This window comes from Mya arenaria, chromosome 8, assembly GCF_026914265.1.
Source record: "Mya arenaria isolate MELC-2E11 chromosome 8, ASM2691426v1".
NCBI classification, from domain to species: domain Eukaryota; kingdom Metazoa; phylum Mollusca; class Bivalvia; order Myida; family Myidae; genus Mya; species Mya arenaria.
Window position 1 is genome coordinate 1,977,144 of NC_069129.1, and position 27,972 is coordinate 2,005,115.

General features: G+C 33.5%; 2 protein-coding genes across 2 annotated transcripts in view; both read left to right on the forward strand.

Moving 5' to 3' along the window:
- The first annotated feature begins 281 nt into the window (after positions 1 to 281).
- On the forward strand, positions 282 to 13,161 carry LOC128242083 (organic cation transporter protein-like). Its single transcript, XM_052959122.1, has 9 exons — positions 282 to 438; positions 1,697 to 2,006; positions 2,327 to 2,748; positions 3,817 to 4,038; positions 4,371 to 4,505; positions 4,849 to 4,931; positions 11,495 to 11,612; positions 12,303 to 12,375; positions 12,501 to 13,161. The coding sequence occupies exons 2-9, from the start codon at positions 1,698 to 1,700 to the stop codon at positions 12,663 to 12,665; spliced, it is 1,527 nt and encodes a 508-aa protein (XP_052815082.1). The 5' UTR covers positions 282 to 438; position 1,697; the 3' UTR covers positions 12,666 to 13,161.
- Positions 13,162 to 26,269: 13,108 nt separating this feature from the next.
- LOC128244700 (uncharacterized) overlaps positions 26,270 to 27,972 on the forward strand; it is a 64,557-nt gene continuing 62,854 nt past the window's right edge. Inside the window, exon 1 of the mRNA XM_052962742.1 lies at positions 26,270 to 26,302. Within this exon, the coding sequence (XP_052818702.1) occupies positions 26,300 to 26,302 (3 nt within the window). The 5' untranslated portion in view covers positions 26,270 to 26,299. The remainder of the gene's footprint in view (positions 26,303 to 27,972) is intronic.

Consider the following 27,972-nt stretch of genomic DNA (forward strand, 5'->3'; position numbering starts at 1 on the left):
GCAAGACAATGAGGAAACCCAAAATAACTTTGTTCCATTAAGTATTGTAATTAAATAATTGAAATAAGCATTACAAATGATTCTTTCGTTTATTTCCCTAAGTTAGTATTTATAATGTAGTTCATGTCTGGATAAAGTTAATATAATACCTATGTTCATTAATTAAGTTGTATCTAGTCTTAATCACGCTTATGAGGTTAGTGTTCTGGAAATTTGCATATCAATCTTTGTGCGAGGCTGTTGTCTTATGTGCATTCATACCGAACAAGGCCAGAGTTTATTAACGCATTTAAACGTTTGTACATAACAGTAATGTTTGCGTATTTGTTTGACAATTGTACATGATTTATATGTGTGCGATTTTGTTCTTTCATTAAATATAAAAAAGACATTCCTTGGAGTGATAAGCCGCATTTGAGGAAGACACATTTCAATAAGGTGAGTGATCGAACATCTTGCAAAATTAATATATTGATCTGTAAACAGACGACACCATATTGCAATTGTGTCCTAAAGGAATTAATTTGTTTAATGCTGATGCTTGTTCTCAATTTTACAACAATAAAGTTAGTTTTATTATTGTTAAATATGTTCAGAAAATGCTTATGCACAGCAAACAAAATTGGCTAATTCAATGTTAAGAACATATTTTAAAAAATCAATCATAATAGAGATCCTATCAGACTGCCATGTGTATTCGTCGTACTTATTTGTATTTGGCGTGTTGTTAAAACAGTATGATTTAGTAAAGCTATTTAGATGAATATGTTGTCTGTTTGTGTTGTTTGCATTTGTCCAGGATCTAAGAACAATGTAGCTAATCGGAGCGCGTGGTATTAACAACGGACCAACCCGATGAATGAAGTTAATGATGTATGGTCATTAGATTGACTTTGAGTTGCATTTTGAATACCCTTTCTGGTGCCCTTATGTAAGAACCTATGAGTACCTTTATGAATTTGCCTAATATAATGGTATAAAATAATCATATTCTTTACTTACTCGAGTTCAGTAAACTACGTTTTCTGCATGCTTTCCAACTACTTAGTTGCATAATAATATTAACCAGGAAAACGTTAAAGGAGGTTTAAAATTATTTTTACACAATTAATAATACTTGTGGTTTAGCCATCAGAAGTATACTTCTTGGTACTACTTTTTGTTTTGTTTACTTTTTAGAAACTTGATGATGTTAACGACTCATTTAATTTAGATTTTTGGTTGATTTCATACACTTATGTTTATTTATGAAAAGGGTGAATGATTGATGAGGCTATTTATATGAAACTGTATCCTTCTATTTATGAAAAATGCAACAGTGCGTTTTAATTCCTAAAAATGAGCATAAAATATGGGCAAATTCATATAGATAGTGTTCGATGTAAATATTTGGTAAAATATAAAATAGTATTGTTTTCTGATAGCTAATAGAGGTAAATGACCAAACCTGTATTATAAATACAGTTATCATAGTACGTATTTTTGCGCTTTTTTCATATCAAAATCTGACGTAAAATGACCTATTTTGCAATTGTTAGAGGCCAAAATGTCTTGTTGTTGCTTTTATATTTTTTCTGTCTTATTTCACATATTCATTTTCTGCACATGAAGCCATTTCTAATGATAATATAGGGTCTTCATGTATTCAAACATACACATATTTATGTATCGGATACCTTGATGTTTTTCCTTAAAGAATGGTGGAGAAAGAACTAACCCCAGATGAGGTTATAGACGCGTTAGGTGGATGTGGACGATTTCAATGGCGCATCAATGTCGTGGCACACCTTATGAAAACCATAGTGGCATTCAGTATAAGTAGCATGATAATCATATCGGCGACCCCAACGTGGCGTTGTGCGGACAGCAAAGAGTGCACAAATTTGACTTTAATCAACTCTTACAATGAATCAACCTCCTTTTGCCCAACGAAAACGTGTACCATAGGAAATTCATCATGCAAGAACATTCAATTTGATGAAGGTCTGAAAACCATTGTTACTGAAGTAAGTTTATACTCAGGTAATACTTTATGAATTCAAGCTCACATGTGAGCAGAGTACTACGTTAATACCAACCATTTTTGAGTACGTCTCCTGTATGAATAGGAATCAGTATGTCGCTTTTAATAATTTTGAATGGCAATACGACTGTGCCAAATGCGTTACTTAAACATGGAGCCAAGTGTGTTCCTGAAATCGATTGTTAGCACTTTTATGATACACCACATAATAATTGAATGTAAAAGACCATTCAATGAATCTTGTTAGTTTACTGTTATGACCTTGGTAAAATGTTATTTCACACTTAATGTTGTAATTCGTAGTTCGAGCTGGTGTGTGATCGCGACTTCATACCAAGTACCACAATGTCAATACAAATAGCCGGAACGCTTGTGGGCAATGTCATTGCTGGGCAGTTAGGAGAAATATTCGGACGAAAACGTCCGTTCTTCTTTGCGGTCGTTATCCTTATAATTGCAAACGTCATCGGATTTTTTGCAAACAGTTGGATTGTGTTTGCTGTCTGTAGGTTCTTTGTTGGACTTGCTGCTGGCTCTTTCATGACAATGAAATACGCATTATTGTGTGAGTTTTCATTGGCGAACTGGCGAGCATGGATAATAGGATTTCCTTCTTGGCCAATGCAAGCGTGTGTACTGGCTTTCCTTGGATGGCTCATAAAGGACTGGCGCTATATTCAAATTATGACAGCAGCCATTGGAATTCCATGTTTGATAGGATGGTGGTATGTTTTACATAATTTTGTTTGAATGAGATTCGAACACTAAAGTGCCTGTATTAACGAACGTATACTAATCCCGTATATTTAAATCATTCTAATTATGATATTTATTTCAAACCAAAGTTTGGCATTTAGTTTAAACTTGTTTATTTAACAATGACCATGAATCAAGTTATTTTGACACTATATTACTCACTCTTGTTGGAACGTTGTTATACGAGAGTGTAATCTTATTCTGTGGGGGATTCCGGAGACCCAGAGGAAACCCACTTGACCGGTTTGGTGACCAATACCAAACTCACATTCGACAAGCCAGGAATCGAACCCGGGAAGCCTTAGAACTGCTCTTACCGGACAACCGTTGTGTGTGTGCGATATAGGACGTTTGTGGTTTGATAAGATAACGAATTAAACACAGGTGTGGAGTTGAGTACTCACCCATATTGAAACGTCTGGCTGACTGTTCCAAGGCACCTACACAACCAATTAAAAATACAGATAAATTTATGCATGTGTAATTGATTTTCCTGTTTCTAATGTCTTGTAGCTCGTGCTGTCTGTTACGACTAAACCTTGAGCCTGGTAACAGTGTCTTCCTTAACTGCTTGACTTCTGCGCTTGTCCCCGTCTAAACAATTTGACATAGTTCGAGTTAATCCTAAGTGCGCAAACCCGGTTATAGCTCTTTTGCGATTACAGTTTCCAAAACTTCTACTTGGCACGTGTGTACAGTTGGCTTTTTTTGTGATACACATACCTTATTTATGTTTCTTCGTTAATAACTATTGTATTTTTTATTTGATTGCTAGACCGCTTGTAGGTTTTAGTTTAAGTATCTCAGAAACTACTTTTATTTATACATTCATTGTAACAGGTAGATTCCAAAAAGTTTCAGATGGCATGTAGCGCACGACAAACAGGATGTTGCAGAGGGCATTGTTCAGCCCGAAGCTAAAGTAAACAAAAAGACCCTTACATCTAGAATAGAATAAAGAATATTTTACGTACACCAGAGACAGATCGAAATAAAAACAACATATTCTAACATACATAGATATTGTTCTTTAACAGGTGGATTCCAGAAAGTTTCAGATGGCATGTAGCGCACGACAGACAGGATGTTGCAGAGAGCATTATTCAGCACGTGGCTAAAGTAAACAAAAAGAAGCTGACGAATACTGATCATATTTTACGCAAATTAGAGACGGATAAAAAGGACAAGAAGCACACCGTCCTTGACCTCTTTGCCTCCAGGAAGCTCATAGTGGTCTCTCTACTTCTAGCACTGAATTGGTAAGGCTATTTGTTTATAATTCTTGTGCTGACCTTTACAAAGTATGTGTTTCTGATCTACACTTATTCTCAAATGTTTTGGTATTAAATTATAATGCAAAACCAATTTGAATACATTCGAGCCTCTTACTTTGTCGGCACATGAGTGAAACACGATGTGTCATTACTAAGACATATTTTCTAAATTTGACAAATTACGACTAAATGAAATTGTTATTGTTATATTGGCCTATATACAATTTCATTACAAAACAACGTTTCTCTTTACAGTCGAGGAACACACTAAGAGAACTTAACTGGATTGCTGCATCTACTACTTTATTTAATTTCAGGATAGCGTTGGGCATTGTATCATATGGCATAGCTTTTGGAATCCAAGCTTTGTCCGGAAATATCTTTTTCAACCTTTTTCTGTTTTCCTTGGTCGGAATCCCTTCCAAAGCAATAGCAATGTGGCTCCAAAACAGGTTTTCTTCTATATTTTGTATTGCGACTGAGCTTGTTTCTGAAGCTTTTCACTTAAATATTGCACTCTGCATGGCAACTTACGTATATGTTTGAAATCACATGAGTTTTTGAGAGTGTTTCTTACATTGCATAGTATTGTTAAGAGTGGCATGTTAAAATAGGGATTTCAATGAAAGCCAACATAATGCTTTGATGTTAAGAAATCATTTCTAAACAGCATACTAGACTGCCACGTGTATTTAATGTTACAACTGCCATCACGATTTATCATGATGTTATATTCTTATTTTTAGTATGTTGAACTAAAACACGTTGCATGTAATTATGTTATTTCCGCTACAGATTTGGCCGGCGCCTAACTGCAGTCATTTGCTTTATTGCGGTGGCCGTGGGAGGATTTGTCGTCGGAGGTGTTCAGTCTGCAGGTTGTAGTCAAACTACTAGTATACAATGTGATACATGTAGGATATATTCGAAACACACTGTTATTCATTTTATTCTACTTTGTATATTTAAGAACAATTTTTCAGCATGTTAATAATATTAACCTATATATATTATGACATGTGTTGTTTTCGTTACCGTTTTTAAAACATGGTAGTGTGAACACCGGTAATAATAGTAGTTTAGTTTAATCATATTTTATTGCATATAAACAAGTTAACATAGCACATTTAAATGCAAATATTTCAGCACATATGTATAAATATACAAAAGGGTTGGGCCACAAGTTATTACAACGTTAGAAATCGGCCCTCCCCGTTTTGTCAGGCTTATATCAACAAAAAGAAATGGCATAACAGTTTAAAATTGTCACTGTGATACAAACTGCTATGTTTAGAAAATTCTGGTGTATACAAATTAAATTTAAATGAGCTTAGTTCAATTATGATACGATGTTAATGAAAGAATGCAAGAGAAAAGGGAAAAAAAGAAAAAAAGTTTGTCGCCATTACCCCCTTTTTAATTTACTGGAATGACAGCTATAACGAAAATCGTTTAGTATTCTTTATGTATTTTTGAACTTGTATAAAAATAAACTCATTTTGTTGATCGGTTAGATTGTCGAGGCCAAACAATAGTTTGTCGACATTAAGTGGATGGAAGGCACGGGTTTCCCTAAACATTATTAAACGTTCTATTAAATGTTTTTTGCACTGGAACAGGAAGTGTTCGGCGTCTTCAATATCAGCTCCACATTCACATGAAGGAGTTTGCTTTAAGTGATTATAATGGAGGTCAGCGTTAAGATTGCTACATTTGTTTCGCATACGTGCATGGTGAACAGAAGCAAATCGTTCACCTTTTGTGTAATATGTTGGTGTTGTTGGTGCTTTATATAATATTTTAATTTTCGTTTTGAAATCTGATAAGGAATCCGAGTCTCTCGTTGCCTGATCAAGATCATTCCAAATACTTATAGCTGAGGGAATAACTGATGTGGCATATATTTCTGTTCTTCGAACTAATGACTGATAATTGTTGGAATTCCTTAACCAATATGAATTGTTGCTAGTATTTTGAACTGTCTGCGGGAAAAGTTGACTTAAATACGAAGGTAGCATATTGTTTTTCTCCTTATAAACTAAAATAAGCTTTTGGAGTTTCCTTCTGTCCGTTAATGAAACCCACCCGATTTCTTGAAGCAAGTTATTGATGGAGACGGATCGCGTTAAGCCCGTAACAATTCTTGCGGCTTCGTATTGAATTTTCTCGATTTCTTCTTTTTCATATTGAGTGCAATTATCCCATAAAAGCGACGCATATTCTAGATGTGGTCTAAGAAAAGAAGTATAAATATGATTTAATGAATTCCTTTTTATTTTAAACTTAAGCATTTTCATAGAGCCTAGTATCTTGGAGGCATTCGCTACCATGTTAGTGATGCGATGATGCCATGAACCGTCCTGGCTAAGAGTAACTCCTAAATGTTTGTGGAATTCAACAAATGTGAGAACTGTAGAATCAAAGGTAAGTTTTGGTAAGTTTCTCTGACAAAATGAAAAGAACATGACTTCGGTTTTTAATGGATTAAAGTTAACAAGCCATTGTTTGGACCATTGAAGAATAATATCAAGATCATGATTTAATGTCTCTTGAATTAACTGGGTATCTTTACTTGATACTGCTAATGAGCTATCGTCAGCAAAGAGTCTGGTAACGCTATTGAGTGACTCCGTTATATCGTTTACATATACCAAAAATAATAAAGGGCCTAACACCGAACCCTGAGGGACCCCGCCGTGTAATATTTTGGCGTCAGAAAAAGAATTGTTGATAAAGACCTTTTGCTTACGGTTTGTTATGTATTGTTCTAACCAAACGAGAATTTTCCCGCCGATTCCATTTTCTTTGAGTTTAAACAACAGTCCTCTGTGCCAGACTCTATCAAAAGCCTTAGAAATGTCGCAAAATACAATACATGTAGATTCTTTTTTGTCAAATGATGTACATATTTGATTGTATATATCGATTAGTTGATAAACTGTCGAGTGACCTGGTAAAAAACCAGACTGTTTGGAGTAAATAAGACTGTTAAAATGCAAGAAATTATAAACGTGTTTAAAAATTATTCGTTCCATGACTTTTCCGACACAACTTATAAGTGATATAGGTCTATAATTGACAGGCTCTTCTTTATTGCCCTTTTTGAATAACGGCATTACGTGTGCAAGTTTCCAAATTTCTGGATAAACCCCAGTATTTATCGAACGATTGAAGAGCATACAGAGGGGAAAACACAGCGTTTTTGACGTTTCTTTTAACATTCTTTGACTTATTTGATCTGGACCAGTTGATTTGTTTACGTCAAGGTTTTCTAAAATGTCAATGACTTCCTGTTCGTTTATGGTAAGTTCATTTAAACAATAATTTGTTTTTAAAATAGAACGAGGTAATGTACTACTTGAGTCATTTACATTAGATATAGATGAAAAGTAGTCATTTAGTGCGTTTGCTTTTTCTTCGTCTGTTTGCGCGTAGGTTCCATCACTGCCTAACAACGGTGGTATTTCTACTTTATTGTTACAGTTATCCTTAATCAATAATTTAACGGTTTTCCAATACTGTTTCGAACTAATTGACCATGTTTCGTTTAAGAAATTTTCTATATTGTTGTAAAATGTTTCTTTAGCATGCTTTTTCATATTATTGACTTTGTTACGCAATTGTTTATAGACTTTCCAATCAGAAACTTTGTTAGAAATCAACGCTTTTTTCTTATGTCTATCTCTGTCACGTGAGGATTTTCTTATTTGAGAATTGTACCACGGCTTATCGTTTGGTCTTATTGTTATAAAATCGGTAGGTATACAAAGCTTAGCCAAATCGAGAAATGTCTAGGTAAACAATTCACTTGCTTCTTGTACACTTATTTCATTAATAAATGACCAATCTGTATTTCTTATAAGATTGTTGAGTTTAATAAAATCTGCTTTTTTGTATCTCCATATGCGTCTTTTGTATGGCACGGGCCCAATAAAGTCAATTTTAGTTATTATGTAGGTACCGTAATGATCACTTACGTCTGAAGGTGTTTCGTAAATTCCCGAATCGCATACTGTAATATTGTTTGTGGTAGCTATAGGGTCAAGAAGGGTGCGAGTGTTGGTAGTTATTCTCGTTGGTTCATTAATATAATTTGTCATATTATTTAACGATAAAATGTCACGAAATTTATGGTTGCGATTATTTAATTGATCTTCATTTATATCCCCAACTATAATAACTCGACTTACGTGTTCTGATGCTTTATCTAAACACACATTAAGTTTATCCCAGAAGTCAACTGTATAATGGGGCGGTCTGTATATCGTGCATATTAAGTAGCTATTGTTACGATCATGAATTCTAATCCATAAAGATTCAGGAAGCAATGTTTCTAAATCTGGTAATCGAGTTGGTCTTAGATGTCCGGAAACATAAGTAAGGAAGCCACTTGAATGCGATGTAACATCTTTTCTAAACATGTACTGGAACCCCTCTAAATCTAATATGCTGTCTGATATATTAATATCCAGTTTAGTTTCAGTAAAACAAAGTATGTCTAAGTCAAGGAAATTGTTCTTTATGTACTCTAATTTGTTGCGAATACCTCTAATATTTTGATGCAGAATAGATAAACAGTGTTCATTGTGAACTATAGGTCCTGGATTAAGTTCAACATCGCCAGCACGGTATAACAGCAAAAAAAGTAAGAAAAAGTGCCAAAAATCTAAGGCAGAAGCTATGCCATGGTTATCGTATTTGCAACTGTAACGATCACTTAACTGATATTGACAAATTAGAGTGGTAACTAATATGCTGTGTAAAAGAGTATGAATTTGATATCTATAACGATTCACCTGATTTACGCGTCTTAGTAGCAAAAGCAACATTTCAAATATAATGAATACTAGGTTGAACGCACATCTAACAGCTTTACTTAGCTGTCTACTATAATTAATTAATCCCACAGCTGCCCGCCATGACATCAAATCATTACCCATTTGGTAAGATAATCTGCGTCAGGTACATGGCAAGCTGAACTGTGGGGATTTCAACATTAAAACAAAGGGGGAGTGGCGACACATATCTAAAGAAACATAACATATGGAAGGAATAAGAAAAAAACAGTGGATAGGTACAGTATCCTGTCATAGAACAGTGGGTACACAGTACCAGTTCTCTTGAACAGATAATCAATGTAATGCATATAATAAACCTTGCAGTAAAAAAGCAAAGTTAATTTCGCTGAGTGAAGGAAGTTCAGGTATTTAAAAGTCGTTGTTAATCTATATAAGCTGACTTATTTTAACTGAAAGTGAACAGATACATTTTTCAAACTTTGAATTACCACGATGGTTTATTTACGGTTTACTCTGCTAAGCTGATCGAACAATTACATATACATTCAATAAATAGCAAGGTGACCAGCTCGCTGACCCTGCCAAAAATCGTGATTATTGTGGTAAAATTCAACTCCCCAAGTTTATAGGGAATGCAAATACTATTATTAGTTTAAAGTAATAACTCTGGTCGATATATAATAAGTTAAAATGGTAATTTGATGGATATTTCGCTATCCAGTTAGGTAAACTATAATAAAGCTTTAACTTGTGAGTAATGTTCTAATTAATAAAACAAATAATTCGCCAACATTGATTACATTAACACATTCCACTATAAGGGACAAATCAAAGCATGAAAATCATGGTTAGTTAATGGAGACAATGAATATAAAGATTGCTTGATTATATTGACGTTTGTCTTTGGTAATGTAACCTTAGCAAGCTTTTAAGAAAAAATGTATACTTTCATCGAGTAACCTTAAATTGTGAGCGAATACAGTATAGAGCACATATAAGAAGTTTTGCATGTCCTTATGGATTTAGACTTCTGGACATGTACTTTACTTTGACATTCGTGCTCATGTGTTCGGCTCGTATGGATATATATATCAGTGTATAGGCCAGTGATGGATTTATCAGTGGGAGTAAAAGTGAACTTATAACAGTTTTAATAAACTTATATGGGAAAAGGGAAATATATTCCATGCAAGTGTGTTCATTGACAATTCGAGATAAAAATTAAAGAATACATTTGCAGCAATCTACACTAAGTCTATCTTTCAACAGGAATACAGGTTAAAGGTAGGATATTTGCCATATAGTACGTGTCAAATATGTACATATGAATTCAATTCACCTATCAATGGGTAAAATATCATCAATGTCACCATAAGGAAACAGCACACATAATGGATGAAAGAGTTTGTGAGACAGTTCAGACAGAGGTGGCGGCTGGACTCACGGGAAGGTCGGGTCCGGGTACACGGGAAGTTGACCATCATGCACAGCCTTCAAAGCGTTCATATTTCTAATCTGTATTTTCTTATCCACACCGGCTACAGTCATGATGCCATATACGACGCCTCCGGAGACCCATGTATTTATGAGGGATCCTTCGCGTTTTAACTTCCGGGCCTCATATGCTAATTTCTGCCTTAACTTTGTCAGAGAGTCATGGACAAATATACGATCACCAAGGGATTTTCTTGCGTTGTACATTGTTTCTCTCGCTATTGAATTGGTGAATTTAACTATGACTTTCCGAGTAGAATCAGTGCGGAATCGGCCTAGTCTGTGGGCTTTGTCAATGTCGGCAGGTGTCAGATCAAGATTCAACTTTTTGGCGTGATTCATGATTTTGGCAGTGACGTTCTCATGATGGTCGCCCGTATCCCCTTGAATACCATGAATCTCCAACATAGAACGACGACCATATTGCTCGAGTTCGTCTCTTGCCTCGTTGGCGGACGCGATACACTCTTTTAAGTGTTGGTTTTCTTTGCGTATTTCTGAAATTTCTGTTTTCAGATCGTGAAATTTACTGTCGACAATCTTGGTGAATTCATCCTTCAGGTCGATCAAAAGCTGTTCCTTAAATTTTTCAACCATCTGGCTTGCTACCTCTTCCAGGTCTTTCCTTGTGCACATGTTTACCTCTGAGTCCGAGTCTATGTCCGAATCTACACTGTAGTAACTCGCGTCACTCAGGCTTCCTGCGTCCGTCGACTCCCTCAAAGGATTTCCTACTCTGTGACGCTTGTAGACGTGTAAATTAAGGGGTTTTTGATTTGGGGATGATCTATTTCTCTTTCGCCTATGTCCTTTCGCGGGCATTTGGTCACTTCATCAGCTAGTGGGAGGGGTAATTTTAATGTTTGCCTTATGCAAAAATGATTGCACGAATTAATTAGTCACAAAAGTCCCCTTAGCAATTAAATGATTACTTGTGGATGTACTACATTACAAAAATACCAATATTTCTGCAACCGGCTACTGTAATCCTTTGATTTTTTCACATTTTTTCAGCAGCGCACAAAAAAACCGCCATTTCTTTTTGACCGGAAGTTAGAACTAATAATAATAGTATATGTTATTAGGTATAATATAAGGTATCCTTTTATAACTTTTCAAAATAATATTGCCTTGGCATAACCATTCAGATGCACCTAACAAGGATATGTTGACGAACATATTTGCCTTGATAGCAAACATTGGCATCACAACAGCTTGGGGTCCAGTACAGACGATGACCATTGAACTGTATCCGACTGTCATAAGGTAAGACCGAGGTCCAGTGCAGACGATGACCATTATACTGTATCCGACTGTTATAAGGTAAAAGCCGACATTCACGTAAGACGATTATCATTAAACTGTATCTGACTGTTATAAAGAGAGAGCCGACATTCACGTAAGACGATGATCATTAAACTGTATCTGAGTGTTATAAAGTGAGAGCCGACATTCACGTAAGACAATGATCATTAAACTGTATCTGACTGTTAGGATAGAGCTTGGATCAAGTATAGATAATGACTATTGAAATATACCTATCTGTAATATCATGATAGTCAAAGTCAAATACGATCGATTACCACTGAAATACATTCTCGAGGGGAGAATTGGGGTCAAGTAGAGACGAAGGCAACTGAAACGTATCCGACTGTTATAAAGTGAGAGTTGGGCTCCAGTTCCGACAATCAAAGTTTTCCTTATGCCGACATGTATACGTTACCAGCAATGTTGTCCTTAATTCTACAGCTAAATTAACCAGTTAAGATAAATTGTTTGAACTAAAAATTTAGACTGTTTAAATAACGTGACCTTACAATTATCGATTGAGATATTTTTATTTACTGCATGCGTGCTCAGTGTTTATTGTCTGTTGCCCAATAGCTATATGAATTTAAGTAGGGTCAGTGGCAACGTAGTGTCTATTATTTTGTTAATCTGTTCCTTACACTACAGAACGATCGGATTTGGTACACTGAGTGTGTTTGGCCGTGTGGCGGCGATGGTGGGACCACAGCTAGTATATTTGGTAAGGACATTGCGGGAACTGTGTCTTGAAGGTTATATAAGGGTTAATAAAAATGGGAATACTAAATGAAAATTGATAATCCATTTTTCGTATATACATAAAAAAGAGCTTGCTTCTTTTTCCAGGACTCGAAGGTACCTGGTGTTATGTACCATGTGATTGGAGCCATCGGGTTCATCTGTGCAATAGGCAGCCTTAAGCTCCCTGAAACCATGGGTATGGATTTGGCCGATAAAATTGCTACAAATAATAAAGTTTCACAAAAATCTGAAACTAACAATGTAGTTTGATAACATTCAGCCACATTTTCAGATTTTCATTCAATTGCGTTATTCATATCGAATTTACTTAGGCAAATGCTTAGACAAAATGCTATCGGACACTAAGCGTTAAGTTATTACAAGTAAAGTAACGAACATGTCATTTGTAATGATACTTTATGAATGCATTTTGATTGTAATTTGGTCCAAAAAGAGACCATGTTTGTATTCTCATCTATCTTAGTATATCTGTCAAGCAGGACTCAGTGTTAACTGTTAGATGAATGAACGACGTACTGTTTTGTAAGTTTTGATATATTGTTATGATTAAATACTTTACTCAAGCCCAGTAGCCAAACATTTGGATGTTTAAAAGCTCGTGGAGACAAGTGTGCCTTTATTAAGGATTGTCGCTTTAATTTGTATTGTTTAATACATGCAAATATTTAGGATTTATATACATATGCATTGACTTTTGATCCGTTTGCTATGTTTATATTTTTATGAATAAAACATCATTATTTTATTCAGACGTAACACTTGTCGCTTTTCATTTTACAAGCCGGTGTCATTACGTTTACAAATATATCCAGTTGTAATATATGAAGACAATGTCGAATCACATTTCAATAATATATATTTGTTACCGAATCGCAAAAGAAACAAAGTTTTGTACAAATTATTTTAGGCATATTAGAGAAAACAGCTTTATTTATGAGACCGCATGAGAAGACATCCATATTATCATGAGAGACATCTGACTTAGCATAATGAAGGTCGTTTGCAATGATGTACTTACTACTGGATGCCAGGTTGTCAAGACACTGCATTAATTATATAGTCAATATCAAGGCTTGTTTAACCCTGTACACGGTAGTACATTGTTGAATTTAGGTGTTCGATATACATGTTAATGAATCTGGTCATTTCCGGAAGCCAAATATCACAATGTTAAATGTTGATGAATGATTGCCGAAAATATTGAAGGCATCATCAGGCGACTACGATATGTGCACAATAGGGTATTTGATACATATTTACATTAAGTTTTGTATCGTTGTAAGTGGTGAACATATATCAAAGGTGGCATTGCAAGCGCGTAACTTGGTCATGATTTCGTGAACAAATATGTTTATAGATCAATTTTCTTGGAACCCGATTTTTTGTTAATAAAATGATGTTTTAAAATAAATGCACCTTTGTTTCGTTGATTTCGTTTGCTAAATGCACTATCGATATTTTGCTCTGGAAATATGCTTAATGTAGGCTTCTTTTATTTTTTTACACATTTCATTTGTAATTTGTCCAAAAAAATGCAGCCTGTTAAAAGTCCATTTATCGCCAGTAAAATATGAAAATTACTACCGGTTTACCACATAACGAGTAGTGTCATAGCAGTTCGAAAGGTTAGATTCTACCTGACACATCGCTGACGAATACACAAAACGTAACCGGTGGCAATGAAAAACTACATACTTCTTATTATCATTAATGTTAAACTATGTACATAACATACAGTCTTAGCGCAGGCAAATATAAGATGTATGGTCACGTGCATTCATCTTCACGAATATCTGAACAGGGCAATTATAATTTATTTGTATACCCAGATAACAATACGAAGAAAGGCCTTGGTTAGTATATTAATACATGGTATTTATGTGTACAGCAATTGGGACTGTACTCATTCTTATTTACACGCAATATTATATCACGAGCCAGTGTTGTTAGACGAATAAATGATAGTTATAATTCATAAGATTGTTGTGATTGTATCAATTCATCCCAAAAGTGATATAGATTCAGAGTTTTCAACACAGTTTATTGAAATCAATTAACTTGTATACATAAAATATGATAATAATAGAATGATGATGCCGAGGTGTTCAACACATATTTTATTGATATATGAAAGAAGATAAAGAGGATATTTGTTTATTTCAGTGTAAGATCGTATTTTATTTCACGAGTGTCATAGAAAAAAATATTTTCACGATTGGCGAAGCCACGAGTGAAAACATTTTTTGCTATGATCACGAGTGAACTTAAATACGGTCTTAAACTGAAATAAACACATTTTCTGTTTCTTTTATGCTTATTTTCGGAGTTTAATTAGTTTTTTAATTTATTTCTTAATTACCCCCTTTTTGAAAAGGGTGTTATTTACGCCGCTACCCGTAGGGCGCCCCTCAGGCAAAATTATAGCTGTCAACTTTTCTATTTCCGTTTTTTTTTTGAGAAAAAGTTCTCTGCTATTCATTCTTATAGTTTATTATTCGCTCATTTTTTAGTGCACAGCTTTTATGAACAGTAATCAATGAAGTTTAATAAGTGCACATATGTTCCAAAAAATAACGAAAACACTTTTATTTTAAGTGGGGCATGAATACATAACCAGATTACTACGCCGCGATTTGAATTAAAATTTGAAAGGTCAAATGTGTTAGCAAACAAATGCGGATAATCATGGATTTTAAACATTTTTCTTAGTTTTAGAACGTGTGTTTCATGATACATGGAAATTCAGTCATGTTATTGTCAGAGACCAGTCTGTTTTGTTTGAAGACAGGTCGTTTTCAAGGTAATGATGAGGACCACGCTTGTTTGTTGACATATTTTGAGACGTAGGTGGGGTAAAAAATAGCAGATTATCTGTAAATTGTTGTTTGTATTTTCCGGGAAGCTCGTTTTACGTATTACAACGACATTTGAACGATGATATAACATTCTTTTTATATTCGAACTGTTGTTTTCGTCTGTAATTTGTTTGGTATGAAAGCACATGTTCGAACATTTAGCTTCAAGATCAAGAAACCGTGTGAAAAACGGGATAACCGGTAATAAACGGTAAGTTGTAAATTTCCAAATATATATTAATTTAAATTTATAAAACATTTCTTTAAATTTGCAAACAATTTCTGCTTCAAAGTGAAGTGTCCTGTTTTGATTAAGGGGAAGTTACTACAAAGGATTTTAAAAGCAGTTCTGGAAGTTGATATTTTCACTCTTTATTTTGCAGTGAAATTTTCACTGTTGTTATTTCACTGATAAAACCCCATATTTCATCGAAAGACATGAAAAAAATAGAAATATTAAAGGTAAAAACATAGAATATGTACTAAAAGCTTTATTAATCATGTTGAAAATTAAAGATATTTCCAACTTAGATGTCCATTTTAGCGTGACCTAAGAATATATAATTTGCCTAAGTATTATAGGAGTTGCATATAGCTTTTTGTAGCTATAGCTTGTAGCTTTTGCATATATATTGGCCAAATTTGTAGCATTATTGTTAGCAAACAAATGTAAATGTCATAAACAAAATTGCGAATCATTTATATCAAGCTTTTAAATGAAGAGGAAAATACTCGATCACGTGTGATAAAATATCTAGATAATGGTGTGTGTAGTTAACATGATGATCTTATCAACTCGTCGCCTTCCAACCATTAAGTTTTTTAATACTTTTCTTCATAATGTTATGATATTTTTATGTTGATGTATTTTAAATTTCATCACCATGCTTGATTGATCAATGGTAATGTCATTGTACGTTATGTATTTTAATATCACAATTCATATAATAAGCAAAAGATCTTGGTCCATTAATCTTTCCAAATATAAATATACATTCTGGATGTGAGGTCCGTTAGCAGCACAAACAACATTCATGAAGTATATATGAAAATTTAGTTTGGTTTTGGTAAAAAATGTTGTTTGACAATCGTATCCACATCCTTTAATAGGACAGCATGGTAGAATGTATCTAGGATTACTAGGAGAGGGCCGCCATTTAAAACATATATCAATTTATCTAATATTCATAATTCAAGTACCTCACTGGTCATTTTATTATTTACACTTTAATTTCTGTAAGATTCTATTTCCTTTGCCTGTTTTCACACAACCTTGTTTGTTTTAAAATAAACAAGACTTATAATTTAAAGATAAAAATGACTTGAGCTTTTGACTGTAGTTTGCATTGTATCATTCAGGTAGCTTTCGGTCGGTTCTGTATATGCATCAGAAAGCAGGCAGGTTCAGCTGTTAAATCATGATCATTTTATTGATATATTTGATTTTTATCAACATGTGATTAACATTATTGGCTTCACTTCAGTTGGAGGCTTTAAACAATGCAAGCAGTTTAGTTTCGATAATAATTTCACATTTGTTGCATATTATTTTCAGTAAAGTAATTAAGTCCAATCAATACTGCATAGATGGCTGTATAGTCGAGAGATGATGGTGCAAATTCCGTATTTGGGCTTTATTATTTTATTTTTTACTCTTAGTCAATTCATTGCCGAGTTATCCTCTTTAGATTGTTAAAGATGTTTATACAAACTATAACTTGGAAACTTCTTAAGACATTGATAGATTGCAATGTGTAATTGCGCACAAAGCAGCATTTTAACTCTTGGTCACAATGTAACCGAGTTATCTCCCCTTGTACTTTATCTCATATTTAGCTCGCCTGTTCGGAGATTAAGGAGGGCTATACTACTCGTCCCGGCGTCGACGTTGGGTTCAAATTTTAGGGCAAGCTGGCATTTTCACTTATAACTCCAATACTCTTTATTCAAATTTACTTCATACTTCACAAAGTTGTTCAGTACCATCACACAATGAGGTTACACAACTCCATATCATTCCAAATTATGGCCTCTGATTGAATTAGGAATTTAGGTTCATTAACTTAAGGATTAAAGGCACATTGTGTCCGGTTAAACTTTTGGGGAAAGTTTTGGAATTATTATTTGAGATTTTCAATAAAAATTTCTATTCTTTCGTTCAATGGATTTCATGCTTTACACAATTGTTGATGGTCATCATACAATTATGTTACGTAAGTCCATGTTATCGTAAGTACAAATTATGGCCCTTAATCGACCTAAGTTTCAGTTTAAGTTTTAGGGCAACTTGATAGTATAACTCAGATCATTCAACTTCATACTTCACACAGTTGTTCACGGTAATCACACAATTGGGTTACATAAATCCATATTAACCCTATTATGAACTATGCTTGACTTTTTTTGTTCATGGTCTTTTTTTGACAGGCACATACACCATCATTATTACATAACTTTCAAAGACAAAGTAGCGTCAAGTCGAGCGCGCTGTCCTACGACAGCTCTTGCCAAAAATAGTCTACAATGCATATCTTTGAAACAAATGGTACGAATTGGATAGAACTGTACACACAAAATAGTCTGTCCAAGAACACATAATTTTCCAGAGCGTTGAAAACAAAATTTCTAGTTTGTGCGTGTTTGTTTGCTGTTCTCACCGGGGGGTTTTCTATTCCAAATAAAAATCAGAAGAAAACTTAGCGTGTAGTGTTTTGCATTTTAGCTTTTGAATTGTAGAAAAAAACATTGTGGGCTGTATTACTCGGTTTGACATTATGCTGATAATTATTCAAATCACTCAGTCATGGTTCTTAAATTGCAGAAAACATGGATGGGTTGGCATGCAGACCGTATGCTCGAGTTCTAGTTTGGAACATTTTTTAAATATATAGAGTAAGGGAAAATACCAAATAAAGGTTCATCCGCAAGTTCCTACCGATCATTCCCTCAAGTTCTTTGATTATGCACACAGGTGTTGGCCATCATTTCCCACGGCATTGACGATGAAGGTGTTACTAAGAAATTCATTTTCTACGAAACTGCAACTCACAACTACCATCTCATGAGTCAGGCGGCCGTAGGGTAAACCTTAGGGCCCCTGCGGTGAAACCGGTAGGGAACTTATAAGCCAGAAAGAATCCCTGTATGTGAGGTTTCACCCACTAACAAAGATAATAACATACTTAAGCCAATATCTGTACAGATCTGTTAAACATGTATGATAAAACTTAACATAAAGCATTATTTTTAGACCGAAGACAATGGGCCCAGGAGACATTGTTCGGGTGAAGGGGGTAAGAAGCCTTAAGCCATGATTTAAGGCACGCAAGTATATGCCCCAAGGTGACAACAAATAAAGTTGAATAGAAGTTATAGTTGACCGTCGCAAGGTCACGGGATATAACAAGACTAATTGAACCAGAAAACGGTCTTAAAGATAACCATGCATCCAGCAAAAGTTCGTAAAATTCTTATTACAATCATTCGCAATTATGGAACCTACAAATACGATATATATATACGTATATGTATTGAAAAGTAATTACTGTAATTAATATTTCCCCTCCTTGCAAGTGGGCCAAACACTTAATAACAAGTTAAAAAAGGAATTATTAAGCCTATTATTTCATTTTTTTTGTTTGAGCCTCTAGAAAGAGGTGGTAAAAGAGAGAAGCTTACTGGCCTCAGGGTAGGCGTGTTTATATTGCGATAATAGTGATATTAACTTACATTCCAGGTCAAAATAGCCTTCAAAACACCAAAATACAATCACAAACCGCAATTGTGTTCCGCATCTAATTTACATAATTTAATGTTTTAGAGCGGAGTGGTATTATTATTATACCGTTGCTATTTTAGTCAAATTCATGTTCATCCAAAACCTGACTTAGCCATGAATCAAAATAAGTCGTCTCTGTAAATTGTTCACGTAATGGATTGGATCTACGAAGCGTAATGACCATTGAGTTTATTGCCATTCGTATATCTAAAAGGGACTGTCCTGAGATGGATCAGTTGTAACGATTGTCAACCACCGAAGTAGTGTATGACTTAGTATCACATGAGATGCTTTCTATTGGTCTTCCATAAAGGGGCCGTATTCTGAATTATTTAAAGCAACCGATGTTAATTTTAGCAATCTTCAAAGCTGTTTGTCGAAGCTGTAAAAAAGATGCCCTATCATTATGACTGCGGGTTGACAGGAGTTTAAATCAGTTTTCAAAGCTTTGCTTAGAAACAGTGATGAAAAGATGCTCTAAATATGACCGCAAGTTGACAGACGTTTAAATCAATTTCCAAAGCTTTGCTTAGAAACAGTTATGAAAAGATGCTCTAAATATGACTGCGGGTTGACAGACGTTTAAATCAATTTCCAAAGCTTTGCTTAGAAACAGTTATGAAAAGATGCTCTAAATATGACCACAAGTTGACAGACGTTTAAATCAATTTCCAAAGCTTTGCTTAGAAACAGTTATGAAAAGATGCTCTAAATATGACCGCAAGTTAACAGACGTTTAAATCAGTTTTTCAAGCTTAATTCAGAACCAGTAACGAAAAGATGCACTATAAATATGACCGCAAGTTGACGAAAATTTAAATCTTTTTTCAAAGCTTTGCTTAGAAGCAGTATGAAGAGATGCTCTTTAAATATGACCGCAGGTTGAGAGAAGTTAAAATCAGTTTTTTCAAGTCATTGTTTAGAAGCATTAACGAAAATATGCTCTTTAAATATGACCGCAGGTTGACAGAACTTTTGCTTAGGAGAGGTAACGAAAATATGCTGTATACGTATAAAGACAGGGCTTGTTTTCTACCTGGGAAGCGGACTCGATAGTAGTTTAGTCAGTTAACGACTGTGCTCACCGACTGAAACAAAATATATGAACGTATCGCATGGTTGAAACTAAACGGCATGAGACATATCTTATACTATCGCTTCACTGGTTATTTCATGAAGTATATCTCTAATCGCGTCGCTTCGCTGCGTTCGACTTGTTACGCATTGAATTGCTATACGATTTTACTAGTATTTAGATGCAAACGAAAGATGTTTTAAGATGATTTTTAAAATAACCATATACGCCTTATTGCTTTCAATTATCGAAAGAGCTGGGGTTTTTTTGTAATATAAAGGCTACAGTTTGATTCAAACTATATTTCATTATTTCATTTTAATTTGAGTAAATACATTTCCTTTCGTTTTGTAGAAATCTAATAAACGGTTTTACGTGAGATCTCAACCACTAAGATAGTGTATATGTTACGAAGCTATAAATTAAACTTATACTTAACAAGCATGAAAAGTATTGGTTGTAAAATGTATGACCACAGTAATAAGATAATGAACAGAATAGTTGACATATTTTAGTGAAGCACTCATTTTACATGGTAACGCAGTGACAGAAATTATAACATACAAATGTATTATTTACACCATTTATATTAACATTTTGTGTTCAGTGCATTAAAAAGATTATTCTGTGTAGTTCGTTGTTCTGTATATACCAAGGGGATAACTTTGTGTAGGTCGTTGTCCTGTACATACTATGAGGTTAACGCTGTGTAGGTCGTTGTTCTGTATATACTTAGGGGGTCACTCTGTGTAGGTCGTTGCTTTGTTTATACCAAGGGATAACACACTATGTGACCTACAATCATCTTTCGACATGTGACGTCTTTTTCTTCAAATATTTTACATACGTAATCATTTGGAAGAAAGGTTTAGCTAATACATGTAGTTTTTATTTTTAATAATGATCTCTTTATTTTTCCCAGTATAAGTACAATGATGTTTTTAATAATGAACCCGATGATAACACAGTCTTAAAACTTATTTTCTAAGGCAGACTGTGTGATGCTCATAGTTTCAAACAATAACTGCATCGTATCTTTGAAAAGTTTTTCCATTAGGTACTCTGAATTGTATTCGATCTTCTGCTGATAGAGTTGGTATCCATTATTGTTAAAGTACTTGGCGTTTATCTATTAGTTTATTGTTATTTGTTTAAGTATTAAGTTTCCTCACATTAATGCTTACTGAGATAAGATTTACCTTTAACGTTTTTACCTTATTCAGGATTGTTGGGACAAGAGTGAGGTTTGTGCACGTAAACTGGTTTAAACACTTTAAATTTGCATATTACTGACCGTTTCAAGGCGGTACCTAACAATCCTTGATAAATATACCTAGTTTTTTTATATAGTATTTATGTACTGTTTTGTTTTTGGAGTTTTGTACTGTTGTCCCATGTTTCTTGATGGTGATTTGTTGATTTTGTGTTCTGTGTCTTTGGCGTTTACCTTGTGCCATTAAACGGGGTTTATGTTTAAACCTTTGGCTACTAAGCTTGTTTATGAAGCTTTTCAAACACGTCATTAAGTTTACCTTACCAAAACACACAGGGTAAAAGCCAAAGACATAGAACACGAAAACATAAAATCACAAACAAGAATTTCATCAAATATAATGTTTAAGTTCACCATTCTTTTTCAGTTATTTATTTTCTATGCCGACTAATAACCCCCTTGCTCTTGTACTGCTCAGTTATGTTACGTTATTCAAATCGGAATACCTTGTAAATTTATTTTTAGAAAACGAGCTTCGAACCCTGTTTTTTTCCCCAACAATAGTCTCTGAACTTCCCCATTTTAAGTTTAAATAATCTCGAAAAAACAGCAGTGTTTTTTCCGATTATTCTTAACAAAATCGAATAATTTCCATTCCACTTTTTTTGGTTAACATAGCGAAGATGTTGAATGAACGGACGTAGGACGATCCGGGAGAGGTGTCTGATTTTCGATATTCTACATGACCCAGGATTGAACTTTTCTAAATACAACTTTAACACCATAAGATAATTAACATCAGCGGTGTCATATATGGGCATTTATAACAATTAAAATCTATAACAACTGTTTTGCCAACAGCACACAACACTTGTGTAACCAATTTAAATTTCCTTATAAGTCATCCATTCAGCATTTGCTAAAGTTTTAAAACAGCGATATACTAGCATTTGTGATTGTGCACTAAATGCGTTTATTTCAAATGAACTAAACGAGAAGTCATGATTCAAAGAGTTTACAAATGAAACCAATAACATGCTTTAAATCTTCTGATAATGAAGAATCATTAACATAAAATATGATTGTTCATATACATTTGCCTTATTACCCATCATCATTCAACCATGTATCCTGTAATAAAAAACACATAACTTCAGGGTAAAGTAAAATCCTTGTCTGTAACTAGATCATCAACATGTCCTCTTTACAATCATTGTGATACAAAACGCCATTCGTGTTCAATGGCAGGCGACGCAAAATAAGTGGAGCATCACCCATGTCGGGAGTAGAATGTTACACCCATTGCGTTATTACCTATTTTCAGTTTACGCTTGAGCGAAATGACACACTTGGTATACGTTTATTGAGCTTTGATTAAATGGAACCCGAAATTGTCCTTATATATATATATATTTATATCCTTAATTGTCTGTTGTCCTTATATCTACAAAAACATGTATTGTTTGTGCATATGTGAAACGCCGCAGTATATATTCGTTGTAAGAAAATGGCTTAAAATATTCCCCTTTAGCAAGTATAAATTAGTAAAAAAAAGAAGGGTCAATCAAGCTAGACAATTGGATTGCACGATCGTTTATTTGATTTACTGAAATATTACAATAAACCTGAATAATATATATCAAACGTATTATCACTTCAATTAAATGATACAAAATAATTATATATATACATTTTGATTAAAACAATGGGTGAAAGTTATGATACTAAACAATTTGTTATAGAAATTTCAACAATCTAACAGCAAGGTCTACACACTTTTTCCTGCTTAATCAGTATTCAGATATGATTCGACTGCACTGTTGTTAATATAAATTAGTGTTTCTTTTCGAGGAATATCTATATTCGTTATACGGAAGAAAAGCTAAATAACTTTCTTTAACAAATCAATCTTACTTTCTCGTTAGTTTTTTATCAGCAAAAGAAACATTTTTTTATGATTTCAATCAAGTTTTTTCAATCAATTTAAAATAAATATATTTTTTTTCCTTAAAATCAGGTAATCAGACAGTTATACAATCTTAACAAGTATATACATTCGTATATTCTAGAATTGGTCATAAGCACGGGGCTTTAAATTATCAAAGTAAATAGCAAGTATATTGGTATGTTTTACATTACGAATTTGTTATGTCAATGCCCTACTTAATGTTTCATCTACAATTGATTTACCTTGCAAAAATCAGTTTAATCTGTTTAATTTACGACAATAAGAATCGATATTTGTCCGTCTGTATATTTAATAATCCAGCCGAAACACAGGGGTAATGATGACAAGTATCAAGTCCATGTCTTGACTCAGACATAGAAAAGCACCTTTATTTAATGAATAAGAATCAGTTTTATTATTTTCGTTTTACAACAATAATGGAGAATAATTATAAAAAAAATCGAATGATTATACTATCAAAACCCAACTAGAAAGACAGTTTCGACGTAATGAATTATTGCAGTTTGCCCACTTGAGTCTAACTACATGGCCTCCTGGTCCGTATTTACAAACCTTTTAAATCTGAGTTTGAGTCCACACTGCGAATCTGCATCCCAAAGTATTTTATAGAGTATGATGGTTAAACTGGCAATACATGTTAGAAATGCAATGTTCAACATTTATTGAAAGTGACACTTATTCAAAATCAATACAGACACATGTATTACAAACATTTTTTTGAGTGATATACCTTCAACTACTTACCCAATAATGCATTGATGGAAAATATTAATTACTGATAACAATATTACAACCGTGTATTTAACAGCTGAAAACGCAAAAATATTAAATGATTGGTGAATGCTAAAAGATTTACTGCGATCTTCTATCCTATCATAAGGTAGAAATACCGTGTTTTCTGCACATTATTTTCGAATTAAACTCGGTATCCTTCATAAGCACCATTGTTTTTGACATTTGCTCACCTTTTTGGTATATTAAAACACTTGTTTTAAATGTGTTAAATCTTATTTGGGAGTAAGAGTGCATCTTTAATACATTTTCGTTAAAAAAATACATTTAAGATAAAGTGTGGCATTTAATAACTCAGTTTACTGAGCATAAGTCTCAAACCCAGGCTCAAGATGTTAGTCAATGCAGGCCCTTGGTTATTCAAGCATAAAATCTAGTTATACTGTTTTCGTCTGGAACCCACATTTCGGTTTGACCATTAAAATCAGTTTATGAAAACCATAGCGCACGTTGACACTGTTACCAAGCTAGGAGGTCACATACATGTAAAAGGGTTTATTATTTTGCATTGTATGATAATTTCATTCACTATGACCATAGCTATCGACTTTATGTCTCTTGACTATGTGTATTAGTCAAAAAGGTATTTGGTTTTCCTGCCGATTTCGTTCACGTTATCAATCAGCTGTTCGCAGACATTTTTAAGGTTTGGAAGTGGCCCCTCGGCTAATAATGCAGTTATCTTTAATATTTTCGGGGTGCTGTTGGACATCTTTTTAGTAAAAATTATTTGTATTTATATGCAATGAGCTATTCTATATTTGCAATGCGTTGATATTTATTCTAAATGTATTAACTGTGCATTTGGCTTTTTTTTCACACGTTGTACATGGATTTCCAAAACTTCGAGATGGCGGCAAATTCTAAACTAATTGATGACGTATCATTTAATTTTACTTTTATTCAGCGTTCACAATGTTTTAATGATCCTTATTACAGCTAACCGGTGTGAATCTGATTATAGACTTTCCTGGTTGAGACAGATAATGCACTTCATTCTAAATATGGTAAGGGCGTAATTGTGTGCGCGTGTTTTGTGAGAAAAATATATTGTACTACACTTTAAAATATCGTTAGCAACGTTTTATACATCATTGTATTGTTCATATGTTAGTATGTTCTCTGGTTTAATGATTGCCACTAGATTTAGGTAAAGCCAGATTGATTTAAATAATGCTTTATATTTGTATAAGATAAAAAAATGTTTGAAGGATTGTAATTATCACATTATTATGTTAAAATTATACCTCATTTCAAAATGCGTTGTATTTTTTATCAATAAATAAAAGAACCAAACTTGACCGTAGTATTACATACACCTAATGAGTGGCCCCTGTTCGTTTAAGAATAAAATCTAGTAACACTATTTTCATCTGGAACCCACAAGTGGGTCTGAAGAGCTTTAAAGCCGAATTAACACTTAAAACTTTATTAACCGAAATATGTTTGATATAACGTAAATGTATGGCTTTTGTATTGAGTATATACTTTACGTTTGATTTGTTTAATAAACAAACTGATTCCGATGCGTTCTTTTATATTAGGTGAATATACATCGGATGCATTTAAGATTCGATATAGTTTATTTGGCGAATATATACGCCATAATTAATAAGATTAGATAATTAATAAGATAAGTAAATTAATGCATCGTTATAAATAATTTGTTATGGTAACAATTAGAACATTTCAGTCATCAATTACCTTCACGTTAAGATATCGGAAATTTTATTTGTCATGTATATAAGTCGCATATCTAAACAGATTTCTCAAGGTCAATTTTTAAACGTTAATCAAATACGTCTTGTATATTAACATTGTCGATTTGCAATAGTACCTGTTTTAGTTCATTCTTTATATATCGATTATAAACGTCGGTCACTGCATTGTATAGTTGTTATGTTAATACAGTTATATATATTAATGTTACACAAACAAAATGTTAAGTTTACGTGTAATAAAAATGTTCTTTTCTGTTCAGTGATCTTACACCTTTGACAACTTAAAAAAATAAAATATAATATAAAGCGATCCATTATGTTACGGAGTCGGCGTCACTTGATAGTGGTAATTTATTAAAAATTGGATATAATTTCCATGGTTCACTTACCACACGGTTCATTGGCTTTATTCCCCGCGCCTTTGAACGTTCTCTTGAGTATGAACATTTATTGTGAAATTGGAGGTCAACGGGAATTGACATGGTAAGTAAAGTGTTGTTTTTATTTTCTTAAAAAAAAATATTATCCTTCAATTGAACGAATATTTTTTTCTGTTTTGTAAATTTTAGCTTTATAAAAATGTATTTGCATATTGGAGAAAACTACATTTCATAAATGACAATTTAGTTTAAAATTACTATCGTGTATCATCAATAACGTATGATTTTTATTGACTGATTTAGATAGTTAAGAGGCGGTCAGTATTATCAATAATTCAATAAGCCAATAAAATTATTTCCTCAATGAAGGATATGTTTTAGTCAGATGTACTGTATTTCAAATCATTTGGGTCAAAAATAGCATCTGCTTGATATGCAGTTCTTAATTGAGAGGTTCGATCAGACTCCAAAACGTCAATTTAAAATTAAAACAATAATCATTTGTATCATTTTTAAAAAAAATACTTAAGGAAAAAACTAGCCATATCTTTGATATTTTGAACTTTTATCATCAGCACTGATTCTTATTTCATAATAATAAATATTGGGTTTTTGGTTTTTGAGTATTTAGTCTTAAAGATGCACTCTCACAGATTGAACGTTTTGACAACGTTTTTATGTCCTGGAACGAGCGAATTCACGCGAAAACGCATGGACACCAGTAATATAAGACTGATCACAAAAAAGTATATCCCTTTCTTATTAAGTGAATACCTTTTATGTTAAAATACTAGGAATGTTCAAGAAGTTCGTGGACTTTTCTCGTGAAAACTTTATGAGTACTTAGTTGAATTTACAAGGCCATTAATTATAACATGCTATTTGTCGGAATTCTGTTCTGCAAATGCGAGAATTCAGTTGGGTTTATCGATCTTTAATACAATTTACAGTTTTTCAAAATCATGGCTGCAAGTCATATGACGCATACATGTGACATCAAGCGATAATCTGATTTAGATGTAGCAAAAGCATTTTAAAAGTACATTTTTGATGATCTTCCAATTTAAAATACTACTGGTTTATCTAAACTTACACCTCATTCTAATATAAAAAAAAATCACAATCATCATTTCGCTTTACTTTGAAAATAATTATATTTTCGCACCCACAAAAAATACACCGATCCACGTGATCACTGATGAAAGTATGCACTATAACTATAAATTGTCGAAAATGATTTATACAAATTTTAAATTGTTAAATGCATTTTGAAGCTTTTTGTGATGTATTCCATAATTTTTGTTTGCAGATATTGTCACAAAAAGGGGCTTTTTTTCTTAAAGTCTTTAATTTTCCTGGAATAAACCAAGTTATTAGCGATAAATCGAAGAAATTCCATGAGTAAATTAAAACATTATACTGTAGATTTTCGAATTCCATAAACATATACTGTAAATTCGTTTTAATTTAGAAAATGACAGATCTTCATTGCTACATTTTTAATCCAAGATTTCTATTGCTCGTTGGAAAATAACACGTCCTCGACCGCAAAAGTACTATATCTCCTATGATATATGACTCCTATGAAAAATGACCTTTAGACACTAATCACAGTTTATTTCCTTCAATCTCTATTGAACGTTATTGAGAATCTAACAGTTGTCGTTCACGGAGATGCAATCTGAGTTCGCAAGTTGGGACTTGTGTATAGTTGCTATGGAACGGAACGATATCGGATAGGAAGGTTTTTGTTCGTTAAGGTAACCTTTTTCT